The sequence below is a fragment of the Panthera leo genome, chromosome B3, assembly GCF_018350215.1.
Source record: "Panthera leo isolate Ple1 chromosome B3, P.leo_Ple1_pat1.1, whole genome shotgun sequence".
Classification (NCBI taxonomy): Eukaryota; Metazoa; Chordata; class Mammalia; order Carnivora; family Felidae; genus Panthera; species Panthera leo.
Window position 1 is genome coordinate 106722871 of NC_056684.1, and position 13871 is coordinate 106736741.

At 36.0% G+C, this 13871-nt stretch overlaps 1 protein-coding gene across 12 annotated transcripts in view; it reads right to left on the reverse strand.

Moving 5' to 3' along the window:
- CB3H14orf39 (chromosome B3 C14orf39 homolog) overlaps window positions 1–12589 on the reverse strand; it is a 51956-nt gene extending 39367 nt beyond the window's left edge. For 5 of the 12 annotated variants that reach the window (XM_042943413.1, XM_042943411.1, XM_042943423.1 and 2 more), the window contains exons 1-4: window positions 11665–11726; window positions 11513–11569; window positions 8954–9080; window positions 4335–4424 (exon numbers count right to left, since the gene is read on the reverse strand). In XM_042943413.1, coding sequence (XP_042799347.1) covers window positions 4335–4424; window positions 8954–9080; window positions 11513–11569; window positions 11665–11713 — 323 coding nt within the window. In that variant the 5' untranslated portion in view covers window positions 11714–11726. Of the gene's footprint in view, window positions 1–4334; window positions 4425–8953; window positions 9081–11512; window positions 11591–11664; window positions 11727–11930; window positions 12082–12124; window positions 12267–12463 lie in introns of those variants that run through there. The other 7 variants (XM_042943421.1, XM_042943422.1, XM_042943417.1 and 4 more) reach the window with 7 other exon arrangements.
- Between the last annotated feature and the right edge of the window lie 1282 nt (window positions 12590–13871).

The window sequence follows — 13871 nt, forward strand, 5'->3', positions numbered from 1 at the left end:
CATGATACCAACAAATGGAGTCATTTCCTTTTATAAGCATCTGGTATTGAGTCATCAATTCAATCAACCTATGTGGTTGGTTTAAGAAAGAAATACTCATTTCCACTATTAAAGTGACTACTCTGGCTACCTAAGAGAAGTCATCCACAACAAACACTATCAGCTAGGTACACTTTTGAACTGCTTTGTTCTAGCCTCTCAAAGAAGCATTTTTAATAATGTTTTATAGCCGTGACTTGCATTGAGAGATGTTCTAAGAAGTAATATATATTTTGTTTATTTTGGGGAGGTCACTGAAGATACTACCACACTGTATAATTATCCTTTAATGAGAACTCAGGCGAGAAATTTCAAATCTCATTACCAGGAAAAACTTCTGCTTATCCTTAACAATTGAACTGGTTTTTAAATGAATACTCTGAATCCCAAAATGATCACATTTCCACAATGCCTGACTACTAGGAATTCCAGAACCTAATCTGTATCTATATTTAACAAACGTACAAGGCCATGTAATATGAATTTCTATTCTAATCAAATGCTTCATCTTCTTACATTATCCTTATATTCCTATAGCCTTAATTTTTATATTTAGTTTTCTTTTAACACTATGGCATTATACAAATTATCTCAAATCCATTTTAGATTGAAGCAGGGTCTAAAAATGACAAAGTAACAGTCTCTTTCACTAATTTAACCCTTTACCTATTCCTTGGATGACTGTATACTCTAGCTTTCTTTCCTTTTTGCTCTATTCATTTCCATGGGCAATCTTACCTATTTCCATGATTTCAAATGCCAACAAAGTCCAAATCTATTACTTTAGTTGTTATCTTAAGACCCATCTTTGAATATAAAGGGTATTTCAGTTTATATTGAGTATGTTTTTAATTAAAATATAAAAATTGGAGTGATGCCAGCAAGAGGACAGAATAAAACATCCCTCATGTGTATTGCCTCCTCAAAAATAGTAATTACCATATATCCATGGACAAAAGTGCATTTGTGAGAGCTTTGTGATCCAGGTAGGAGACTGTGAAACCCTGGTGTAGTCCAAGACTAAGAAGAGCTATTTTGAGAAGGCAGGCTCACATCCTGGTGGTTAACTCACTCTGGTCCTGACCACAGACCCAGAAATAGTTCTGTACCCCTGAGATCTCAGCTACAGCCCATCTGGCCTTGGGTCTGTTACCAGCACTATACACCAAAGGACTCAGAAGGAGTCATGCCCACCTCTGTGTCAGGAAATAAGCATACATCCCCTGGTCCCAGCTGTGGACCCTGCAGTGGCCCATGAACCAGCTCTAGTCCCTATGGTCGCAGTCTGGGAGCCCCTGGAGGCAAGCCTGCCACACTCATTCAGATATAGATTCTGGAAGGGCCCCATTAACTGGGCTCGAGCCCATCCCAGCCACAGTCATCAAAGAGTTCTGCTGGCACAGGGATCCAGCAGGAAACACTCCTGTCTGTGCCCCTAAAGATCCTGATACTTGATGGGCCTTATGCTTGGTTCCAACCCCCTCACAGGTACAGTTTATCAGCAGTACTAAGGGTCTAGTTCCCAGTGGGAGACACTCCTGTCTGCACCCAAGGAGATCCTCAAGAGCCATATACTTAGTTCTAGGTCTCTCACAGCCAAAGGCCACCAGCAGACCTGCTAGCCCTGGAGCCCCCCAAATAGGTACTCCTATATGTATCCCTAGAAATGCTAAAAGGGCCCTATACTTGGCTCCAGCCCCTCCTGCTACAGTCAGGGAGTGGTCCAGCTCACCCAGGGACCTGGTGGAAGACAGCCCTTCTGTCCCTTCATAGCCAGGACTACAGACCTCAACCTTGATTGTGGAACCTGAAACCTCACTAAGGCTCAGTTCCAGTCCCTTCTGGCCACTAAAGTTTAGGGCCAGTCATGACTACCCACAGATCTATCCAGTGACTAGCCAGGAGGCCTCCCAGGGACCTAGTGGGAGTCATACCAGTCCACACACTTGGTAACAGAAAACAGAAATACCATATGATCCAGTAATTCCACTACAAAAAACAAAAATACTAATTCAAAATTATATATGAACCCCTATGTTTATAGCTGAATTATTTACAATAACCAGATATGCAAGCAACCCAAGTGTCCATCTACAGATGAATGGATACAGAAGTAATATATATGTATGTATGTATGTGTGTGTGTATGTGTGTGTGTGTGTGGACGTGCGTGCACTTGTATGTGTGTATATATATATATATATATATTTATATATACATTCAATGGAAGAAATTCAGGCCTGGAGCCCCATGTTGAGCAGAGAGTTTAAAAATAAAAATTAAAAATCCCAACCCTTTAAAAAATTTTTTTAAATGTGGTATATATATGCAATGGAATTTTTTATTCAGTCATAATAAATAACTGCTGCCATTTATGACACCATGGAAGTACCTTGAGAGTATTATGCCGAGTGATTAAGAGAAAAACAAATATGATATGATCTTAATTATATGAAAAATCTAAAAAAAGCCAGATCATCGAAACAGAATAGAATGATGGCTGCCAGGGGCCAGGAGATGTTGCCCAAAGGATACAAACTTCCAGTTGTAAGGTAAATAAGTTCTGGGGATTTAATACACAGCATGGTAAATATAACAATACTGTATTATATCCTTAAAAATTGCTAAGAGAGTAAATCTTAAATGTTCTTAGTACAAAAAACCCCAGTAGTTATATGAGGTGACAGATGTGCTACCTACCTAGCCTTACTGTGGCAGACACTTTAAAATACATACATGTATCAAGCCATCATGTTTGTATACCTCAAACTTAAACAATGTTATATGTCAATTATATATCAATAAATCCGGAAGAAAAGTAAAAAAAAAAACAACAAAATAAAGTATAAAAGAGGACATAAAATATAAAAAATGATGAAAATATTTATGAAATATTTCAATATTTATGAAAAAAATATTTATGAAAATATTTCAATTTTTTTAATTAAGTGAAATTAGGGTGCCTGGATGGCTCAGAGTATCTGACTTCAGCTTAGGTCATGATCTCATGATTCCTGAGTTCAAGCCCCGCATCAGGGTCACTGCTGTCAGGGCAGAGCCTGCTTTGGATACTCTGTTCCCTCTCTTTGCCCCTCCCCCACTCATGCTCTGTCTCAAAAATAAACATTATAAAAATTAAGTGACACACTGTAGGTTAGCCAATTTGACAATAAATTATATTTTAAAAATAAAAATAAGTAAATAAATAAATAAATAACTAGCACTGGATTAAAAATCAAGGAAGGTTACATGAAGAAGTGGAATTGTGAAGGCCAAAATATTCCATCAATTTGAATATTTTAAACTTGGTCTTTGATGAAGAATTAGATTGATGGAGGGCAGGGGGAAGGGGAAAATAGGTGACCGGCGTTGAGGAAGGCACTTGGGATGAGTACTGGGTATTGTATATAAATGATGAATCATGGGAATCTACTCCCAAAGCCAAGAGCAATCTGTATATTCTGTATGTTAGCTAACTTGACAAAAAATTATATTTAAAAAAAATTGACCTTTGAAAAAAAATTAAGTGAAATTATAATGCTATATAATATATTCAAAGTCTTTCAACTTGTTTTATTATATTCACTAATTACATTTAGTACTCAAGACCAGGTTATTTTATACATAATAAGATAAACCCATACAAATATTGGGGTTTCTCCATCAGAATATAATACCCCACTACATTAGCTCTCTGAAAAAGATAAGTCTCATATCAAATCCCCTTCAAGGTGTGCAGGTGCCCTCTGTGCCTATTCAGCAGTTCCCCACTGAAGACTGGAGTGCTTAGCCTGCCACTGAAGACTGATCTGCAGCTCCCACTGCTCAGGCCACTGAATGGATAGGGACAACCACTGAGTGGTCTTAAGCTGCTCTTTTACAGAGGCAAACAAAATGGAAATAAGGTTGATGGAAAACAGTTTCTAAAAAAATAAAAATAAATAAAATCCCCTTCAAAAGTCAATACTCCAAATTTTTCATAAGCTAATTCTATAGCTAACTATTCCCCCAGATGTTTACCTATAACAATTCAGTTATAAAGACCATTAATTGAAGCACTCTGCTATAACAATTGCTACTGACAAATTGTTTCTACCTAAGGATTCGGTAGAGCTTTATAACGAATAGGTAGACCTCCAATGGTACCGAAAGAGTACAAAGCACTGGATTTACTTTAAAAACAAAACAAAAAACCTCTCAACGTACAAAGTTTCTGCATTTTTCAAGTAACGTCTTTGCTACACATATCCTATTAATAAATTATAGAATTGATAAGCTTAAATTAATATATGTACTTGTTTTTTTCACTAGTTTCTTGATAAACAGTAAATTGGTCCTGCATATAGTCTTCATGTTTATGAAAAACATCACATGTTGGCTTCCAGCTATAGAAAAAAAAAATTGTAATTAGCATCTCAGAATGACAAATTGTAAGAGATAATAAAAGTGAATTTAACCATTTAAAGATAATGAATATCTTCCTGGAGAAAACAAGTTTATAACAAGAAAATATTCCCACCTCTCATCACCACCACTACCACCACTCAGACAATCATACATACACTCAAATATCAACATTGATCAATTTTTATGTAAAACCCATTGTGGAACCATGACTAAGGTAGAAGCAAATGTTACATGGTTGGACTGTGTATTGCTATGGCATTTCTAGAATATACTCTGCAACACTCCAACATCAGGCTTTCCTTCTCCTATTTCTCATATCTTGGCTAAGAAATTCTTTTGGAATAAGGATTCAAAGAATTATAAGGGCTAAAGAGAGGCTTTTTCTCCCTTGAAACTTAGAAACTCAGATTGTTATACCCTCCTGAACTAGAAAGAAAGAAACTAGGCCAAAATGAATTATAAAATCAGATAGTAAGAATAATATGAATAGCTATCTTACACATTTTTTGTTTTAAGACTTGAAAAATGTTATCAATGTGACAAATCTAAAATTTGCATATACCATGACAGCTTCCATTCTAAGTGTTGTTCAACTATTTCCTCCAGCTCTTTTTTCTAATCTTTTAATATTTTTTCAGAGTCAAAAAGTTCACACTGGAAGCACAGAGAAGTATATAAGGAAATAGCTATCATCCATATTCTCAAATACAGAATAATATCTACTACTACTGTTTTAATAAACTATTTCCAGATTTTATAAGTACATAATTTAACATCTTTGAGATTATATTCATATATATGTGTATCCTCCTTTATCACCTTTTAAATTATACACATTTTCCTTGTCACTTAGAATTCATTGTAAAGGTTTTAATAAATACATCATATTCCATAACTTTATCTAACCATTCCCATATTGTTGGCCATTTTTGCTTAATCTAAGTTTTTCCATGGTAAATAGAATTTTTACTTAAATATTTGTCTGAATTTCTAACAATTTCCTTAGAAAACATTCCCAAAAATGGAATTATAAGGTCAAAGGTTATACATACACATATTCTGAGTGTTTTAAAAATTCTGTAAGAAATACATGTTCACTGAAAAGATATTCTCTGTAAGCATGTACATATTGATGTACATATTCCCAGTTTATTTCTAATTATATATATATATATACAATTACTAAGCTGGGTTCATACTATGAATGTTGTTTTATTGCTTCATTCAGTTTGCAATATACATCTTTTCGTGTCAATAGAAAGTTAACCTCTTTCCATGTCAATAAATATACATTCATAATTTTATTGGCTGCCTACTGTTCATATGCACATACCAAAATCCATTTAACCCATCACCTAATGTTGTACGCTAGAGTTGCTTCCAATGTTTTCCTATCATTAAAAAAGGTTGAAATAAAACACCTTGCTATACATCTTTGAGAGAATGCCTAATTATTTCCTTACGAAAAATTCTCAGAAATGGACACTTTTAATTAAAAGTCGTGTTTATTTATTTTTTAATTTTTTAAGCTTATTTATTTATTTTGAGAGAGTTGAGGAGGGACACAGACAGAGGGGGTGAGACTGAATCCCAATCAGGCTCTGCACGGTCAATGCAGAGCCTGATGCAGGGCTTAAACTCACAAATCAAGAGATCATGACCTGAGCCGAAGTTGGACACTTAACCCACTGAGCCACCCAGGTACAACAAAAGTCATGTTTATTTTTAAAGCTTTTTAAAAAAATACTGACATATCATCCAAAAGGTTTATACCAGCATACATTACTATAGTGTACAAGGTAAGTGATTTTCTTATTCCCTGGCCAACACAGGATATTATCTTTCTTTAAATTTCTGTAAAACTTAAAGGCAAAAAGAAGCATTTTATTATCGCTTGAATTTGGATGTCTTAGATTACTAGTAAGATTGGGCATTTATTCACATGTTTCTTAAACATACATTTCTTCATTTTGGTATTTACCTATTCCTATTTATTTTCTTTGCCCATTTTTCTAACAGGGCTTTTGCTTATTAGTTTCCACAAGTACTTTACATTTTTAAAAATAACCATTACTTGACACTTTCCCAACCTTATTCTTTTGCCTTTTATACCATTTGGGGGCATTTTTCATTTTAATTTGTGTGTAGTCACATTTATCCATTGTCTCCTCTGTAGTTTCTACTTTTGGTGACATACTTAGAAAGGTCTTCTACTCTCAAAGATTCTACAGTCACTTACATTTCTTCTAGTACTTTCATGAATTCATAGTCCACATTTCGATCTCTTAACGAGTATGGTGAAATCATGAATTAGAGGTATATCTTGATATTAAGATCTCTACTAACTGTCCTTGGAACCCAGCGAGAGATTAAGCTTGTCTGTAGTACAGTACATCTTGTACTGGTTCTACAACTGGTTCTTAGAACAGCAGATTCTAACAGGAAACTACTTTTCCAGCACCCACTGCATCTAGTTGAAGGAAACCACTGGTAAAACTTCCTACAATAAAACTTAAATCAAAATAGAAGAAAAAGTTCAATAATATATGGTTTTTTGTTGTTGATCAGATTGCCAAAAAATTTAAACAAAAATTTAAGCATAATTTCGGTGTTGGCAAGGGTATGAGGAAGCAAGAACTCTCATACACTGTTGGTGGAAGTATGAATTCATATAATCTTTTTGGAGAGCAGTTCAGCATTATCTATTAAATAGTTAAATGTGCATACTCTTTGATCTAACAACTGCATGTCTAGAAGCTCATTCTATAGCAACAGGTCCATTAATATGGAAGGATACCAGTACATGTTGCTCATATTAGGGAAAAACTGGAAACCTAAATGTCTATTAATAGGGGAATGGTTAAATGATATAAAATACATTAATACTATAAAATCCTATGGAGCTGTTAAAGAATTAAATCTATACATAATCATTACATGTATAGCACAATTTACATAACATACTGTTAAATTTAAAAACATAAGTACAGTATGATCCCATATTATAAAAAGAAAAAGTAGACATACATATATATATGTAATAATGATATTGAATTTTTATTGAAAAATGCCTGAAAAGATTCTCAGAACGATTAAAAATGATTTCCTTTAAGGAAGAGGACAGGGTTGAGGTGGGAACTGCAGACAGAATAACTTTTTATTCCACACATTTGTATACTTTTTGAATTTCTATACTAGGTATGTGCTACTTTTATAAAGGGCAAAAATAAAAAAGATTTATTAAAATTCTGAATAACGGGTGGCTCAGTTGATTAAGCACCTGACTCCTTATTTCAGCCAGGTCATGATCTCATGATCATGGAATCAAGCCCCACATTGGGCTCTGCATTGGGTGTGGAGCCTGCTTACAATTCTCTCTGTCTTTCTCCCTCTGCCCCTCCCCTGCCCTCAAAAGAAATAATAAAATAAAATATTTAAAAATTTTTTGAATAACAATATATTTTTAACGTTTATTTATTTTTGAGACAGAGAGAGACAGAGCATGAACGGGGAGGGGCAGAGAGAGAGGGAGACACAGAACCGGAAGCAGGCTCCAGGCTCTGAGCCATCAGCCCAGAGCCCGATGCGGGGCTCAAACTCACACACCGCAAGATAGTGACCTGAGCTGAAGTCGGCGCTTAACCGACTGAGCCACCCAGGCGCCCCAACAATATATTTTTAAACAAATAGGATTCTGAAATATAGTAGTTAATACAAAGACAATGGTCTATATTAAGTACAGAAAATTGACACATTTTATTTATTTATAAAAAAATTTTTAACGTTTATTTATTATTGAGAGACAGAGAGAGACACAGCATAAGCATGGGAGGGACAGAGAGAGGAGGAAACACTGAATCTGAAGCAGGCTCCAGGCTCTGAGCCGTCAGCAGAGAGCCCAACACGGGGCCTGAATTCATGAACTGCGAGATCATAACTTGAGCTGAAGTCGGATGCTTAACCGACTGAGCCACCCAGACACCCTGACACATTTTATTTTTGTAATATATAATAAAGTTCTATTAGTAAGCCTTTGCTTCAAAATGTTTATGTCTTATAGTAAATTTAACCATTAGGATCCAGAACCTGAAGCCATGTTGAAAGAATTCTTAACATAGTAAGTACTTTCACTTTGAAAATCAACTTATTTTAGGCTAGATTCTCCTACATAAAATAAATCTTAAAAATTCAAATACGGAAATTGTTTCAACTTTATCCAATAGGAATTTTATATACTGAGCCTATATTATTCAAAATTCTGCAAACTATTTGGATCTGAATTAGATCTTACAGTGCTTCTATTTTTCTTTTGATCCTCCTATGAGCCCTTTTTACAGAAGCATGTAGCAAAGCAATTTAAGACCTGATTCATTATTTTGCTAATACAAAATACTACTTTAAAGCAACAGTGTCTCCAAGTATAAAAACTATAAATTATAAATAACAGAAACCTTAAATAAAGAATCCAGTGACAATTACTGAAAGTTCATTTCTTTCAAATACTCACTTACTACAGTTGTCTTTGATCTCCTCACTATGTTTACAGTAATGACCAATTTCCTCATCTGTCGTATTTATAGTTTCATGTATCTTACAAATAGCTGCCTTGTTTTCTTTAATATCTTCAAAGCATTCTGAAAAGGAGAAATGTTTATTTTCTTAAGGTAGAAGTCATAAATTCAAAATTAACAAACACAGAGGAAAAAGGGGTATGGCAACTTAGCTAAAAGAAGAGGAGTTAGAGAATGGAGAAGAGAGGTTTGAGATGGGAAGGGCCCTATACTAAAAAGCACAGAACCAGAACCAGGCTTGCTCATAGATCCAGAAGCAAAGGATTTGTGTTTGGACTGAAGAGAAGTACACTTGAAACTAATATGACACTGTATGTTAACTAACTGGAATTTAAATAAAAACTTTAAATTAAAAAAAAAAGACCCTGTTCCTCATCTTTAACATAAGAAGGCTAGATCAAGTGATATCTAGAATCAGTGGCATCTTATGATTGTATGAGTTCATGTAAACATTTAGTCATATGTGATACTAACTTGTTTCGGTTTTGACAAATGTAAAATTTCCCTTCACTGATTCCGTGTCAATTAATTATTAAATACACCTTCAACTCACTTCTTTGTTACTAGTGAAAAAATACAAGATAAAAATAGAATTTCTTAAACATTAAAATAAATTATTAGCACTCATACTCCGTATTCTTTTTTGTCACAGAAAGGTAACCAAATTCTACCTTTTCAGAAATCAAGAAATTAATGGTTCTATTTTATAATAGCTTTTATGTTGGATCTTAAAATACTGTATGTATGTAATTTGCTTTGCCATTTCACTCATAATATCATTTTTCAGAATTATTCCTGAAAATGTGGCATGCATCAATCCTGACCCCTGACTTCTGGTCATGTATAAAAAGATTTTTAAAAATTCACTTAAAGGATCCAAAATATATAAAGAACTTAGAACACTCAATACCCAAAAAACAAATAATCCAGTTAAAAAATGGACAGAAGACATGAAGAGACATTTTTCCAAAGAAGACATACAGATGGCTAACAGACACATGAAAAGATGCTCAACATCACTCATCATCAGGGAAATACAAATCAAAACTACAATGAGCTATCACCTCACACCTGTCAGAATGGCTGAAATTAACAACACAGGAAACAACAGATGTTGGCAAAGAGGTGGAAAAAGGGGAACCCTTCTGCACTGTTGGTGGGAATGCAAACTGGTACAGCCACTCTGGAAAACAGTATGGAGGTTCCTTAAAAAGTTAAAAATGGAACTACCCTACAATCCAGCAATTGCACTACTAGGTATTTACCCAAAGGATTCAAAAATATTGATTCAAAGGGGCTCATGCACATCGATGTTTATAGTAGCACTATCAACAATAGTCAAATTCTGGAAAGACCCCAAATGTCCAACAACTGATGAATGGATAAAGAATATGTGGCATATATATATATATAACGGAATATTCAGCCACAAAAAAGAATGAAATCTTGCCATTTGCAATGACATGGATGGAGCTAGACAGTATTATGCTGAACAAAATAAGTGAGTTAGAGAAAGACAAATACCATGGGATTTCACTCATATGTGGAATTTAAGACACAAAACGAACACAGGGAAAATAGAGCGGGGGGAAAAACCGTGAGACGGATTCTTAACTATAGAGAATAAACTGAGGGTGGCTGGAGGGGAGGAGGCAGGGGGTGGGTTAAATGAGTGATGGGTATTAAGGACTGCACTTGTGATGAGCACTGGGTGTTGTACCTAAGTGATGAATCACTAAATCCTACACCTAAAACTAATACTACACTGTATGTTAACTAACTGGAATTTAAATAAAAACCTGAGGGGTACCTGAGTGGCTCAGTAGGTTATGCGTCCAACTCTGGACTTCTGCTCAGCTCATGAGCCCAAGGTGGGGAGGAAGCCTGGCATCAGGCTCCCCATGCTTAAAATTCTCTCTCTCCCTCTGCTGCTCTCCCCCACTTGCACTCACACTCTCTCTCTCAAATAAAATAGATTAAAAATAAATACAAACTTGAAACTACAAAAAAGAACATAAATTTAAAAATAAAACCAAAAATTTTTCAATAAAATGTTTGAAGTAGCTGGTGTTGTCTGAGAAAAATAACATATTTTTAACTGCACTGAATTAAGGGGTTATTTCTTAATTTTTATTTTTGAGAGAGAAAGAGTGTTGAGTGGGGGAGGGGCAGAGAGAGAGGGAGACAGAATTCTCCAGGCTCTGAGCTGTCAGCACAGAGGCCCAAGCAGGGCTCAAACTCATGAAGTGCAAGATCATGACCTGGGCCAAAGGGGTTACTTCTGCTTAAAGCAAAATTCTTCAACACAGAATAATTAAATGCTGAATACAGAAATTTATTATTGAGAATCTGTAGTTCAGGCAAATAGCATTAGTCACTAGATAGAACTGGCACAAAAGTTATAATGCCAACTGTAAGTTGGCAACTGCATTATTATCTTATATGCCATAAAAAATTTAAAAACTAAAATACCTTTATCATGCCAAATGACTTACTGTTAATCCGTTGAATCATATCTTCTTTAGTACTTACATCTTGCTCATACTGGAAAACTAAAATAAATAATTTTGTGACTTCACTTCGTTGTTAAAATGTTAAATAATAATACAAATAGTTACCCATTTCTTTATTTTCATTTTATACCTACCAAATTCTAGCAAAAGCCTGTCCAAACTGACAAATAGGCTGTCATTCATCTTGGATGCTACACTAAAAAACACAAAAATATTTATAAGAAGGATTTTCTGAAGTCATATGCAAAACAGCATATATTCATTCGGTAGCAAACTTTCTAATCAGACATTATTACAGAAAAATATGGGGTGGGGGGCAAGCACTGGGAAGGGGAGGAACACCTTCAGTCCAGTACTGGGCACTTAATACTTGCTGAATGTCGCTGCACGACTGAAATACCTGGCGGGCGGGGAGAGCCTTCATAATTGTTTGTATGTGGTATTGCAATAAGTCATTGAATCTTCTGGAGTCCACAGACACCAAGACTTCCCAAAACGATACGCCCTTGAAAATAACTAGTATCCTAAACAAAGTCCTTTACCAACAGCAAGGTAAAACCCAGGAAGAGTGCAATTTTACACTTAGGAATTTACCACCAGGACTCCAAAAAGCGGAGGTTTTCACAGGACTGCCAATTCGCATTACAAAATACGCCTGAGGCGGGGCGTCGCTTCACTCCTAACTCGCAGATTCAAGGAGCCACTCTTCCCGCGCGTTTTGAAGCGGCAGGTTGGCTCGGGACCAACACCCTCACAGCCATCGAGCCTCCCCTCACCCGGGGCCGCCCCCAACCCCCCAACCCACGCGCCATCAAACCCCCACGCGACCTCTGGTCGAACTCTGGGGACAGGGCCCGCCAGCCCCCCAAATCCCTCAGAGTCGCTCGCCCAGGGAATAACCGCCACATACAGACAGTTCCCTTTCCCGCCCACCTCACGGTTCCCTCCGGGACCCGAACATCCACGCCCTTCCTTCTCCGGGTCCCACACTTTATTCTGGGTCCGGAGCGCGGAGTACTCGACGCGTACCCGGACACCGAAAAGCCGACGGCATTCCCGCCTCAGCCCCACCCAGCCCCGCGAGACCGCGCGAAGCCGAGAACGGGAGCCGCAGATCGCGCTGAAGAGCGAGATTAAACTCCCCGCGAGACCAGTGCTGCGGCCATCACCCCTTCCCCTGGGGCGAGGAGAGAACCCAACACCCTAAACCCCCAGGAGTAGTGCTGGAGTTACAGAGAAGCCCTGAAACAACAGGGAACACGTCATGAAGACTATTCATTCCTCTTGTAACCTAGCAGTTTAAAAAAGTATTTTGCAGAACAGCAGGAACATCGATATTATCGTAACGTGAAAGTAAAAAACGCTAGAATCTATCATCAAAATATATTTTTACATTCAGCGTTTTCAAAACTTCTTTAAAAGCAAGTATAAGAGTTCAAATGCATTTTCATTCAACAAACATTTTGAGTGACTCATTTGTTTAGTTTCAAATAAAATGAACATTAACGTTTTTTGTCCAAATGCTGTCTTTAGGTAATTTATGCTCTTAGACTTTGTCAACATATCCAAAGTGAAAAAAAGAGTGGAGTAAAACTAATTTAAGCTAATAAGCCCCCAAACTGCTTTAATTATTGGTATATTTCTGGTAAAGATATTTTTAATACCCAATGTTCTAAATAATTGTCTCAATTTACCAAAGCCTAAATTCACAGATTATTAAAATGAAAGAGAAATTTTCAGAGCTTTTTTTCGCTTAAGTGCCTCAGATTATATGCGCATAACTGATTTTATTATACTGTGATGTAATGTTACTCATTAGTATTAATGATAGTAACCCATCAAAACTAATGTAAGTCTGATGATGTAAGAGATTTAGCAGCTTTATTCTTATACTTGCTTATGATATGTTTATTTGCTACCTTTTTAGGAAGGCATAAGAGCATAAATAGGAAGGCTACAGTTATTTAGTCTTGCTTGCTATGATGGTCAAGAAAATTTGATAGGTCAGAAAAGTTGATTGAATTCAACTTAACAGTACATTTTCTTATAAAAATTTGTGGACACCTAGAAACACCACCTTACTGACACCTGAAAATCAATTTATTTGCATTTAAATTCACATCTATATATATCCTAATTACTCTCACAAAAATACAACTGAGTTCTACTAAAATCACTACCACAGATCCCATTCCAAAAAATCCCTTCTGGACAGCAATTAAGATGAAGAAGTTCCAGTTACTGGAGATTTTTAAATAACAAATTTTATTCTTCCTTCTATATCCCCCCAATGAAATACTGAGCACCATTTGAAAAATTACAGACAGTTGACTCAGGTAAA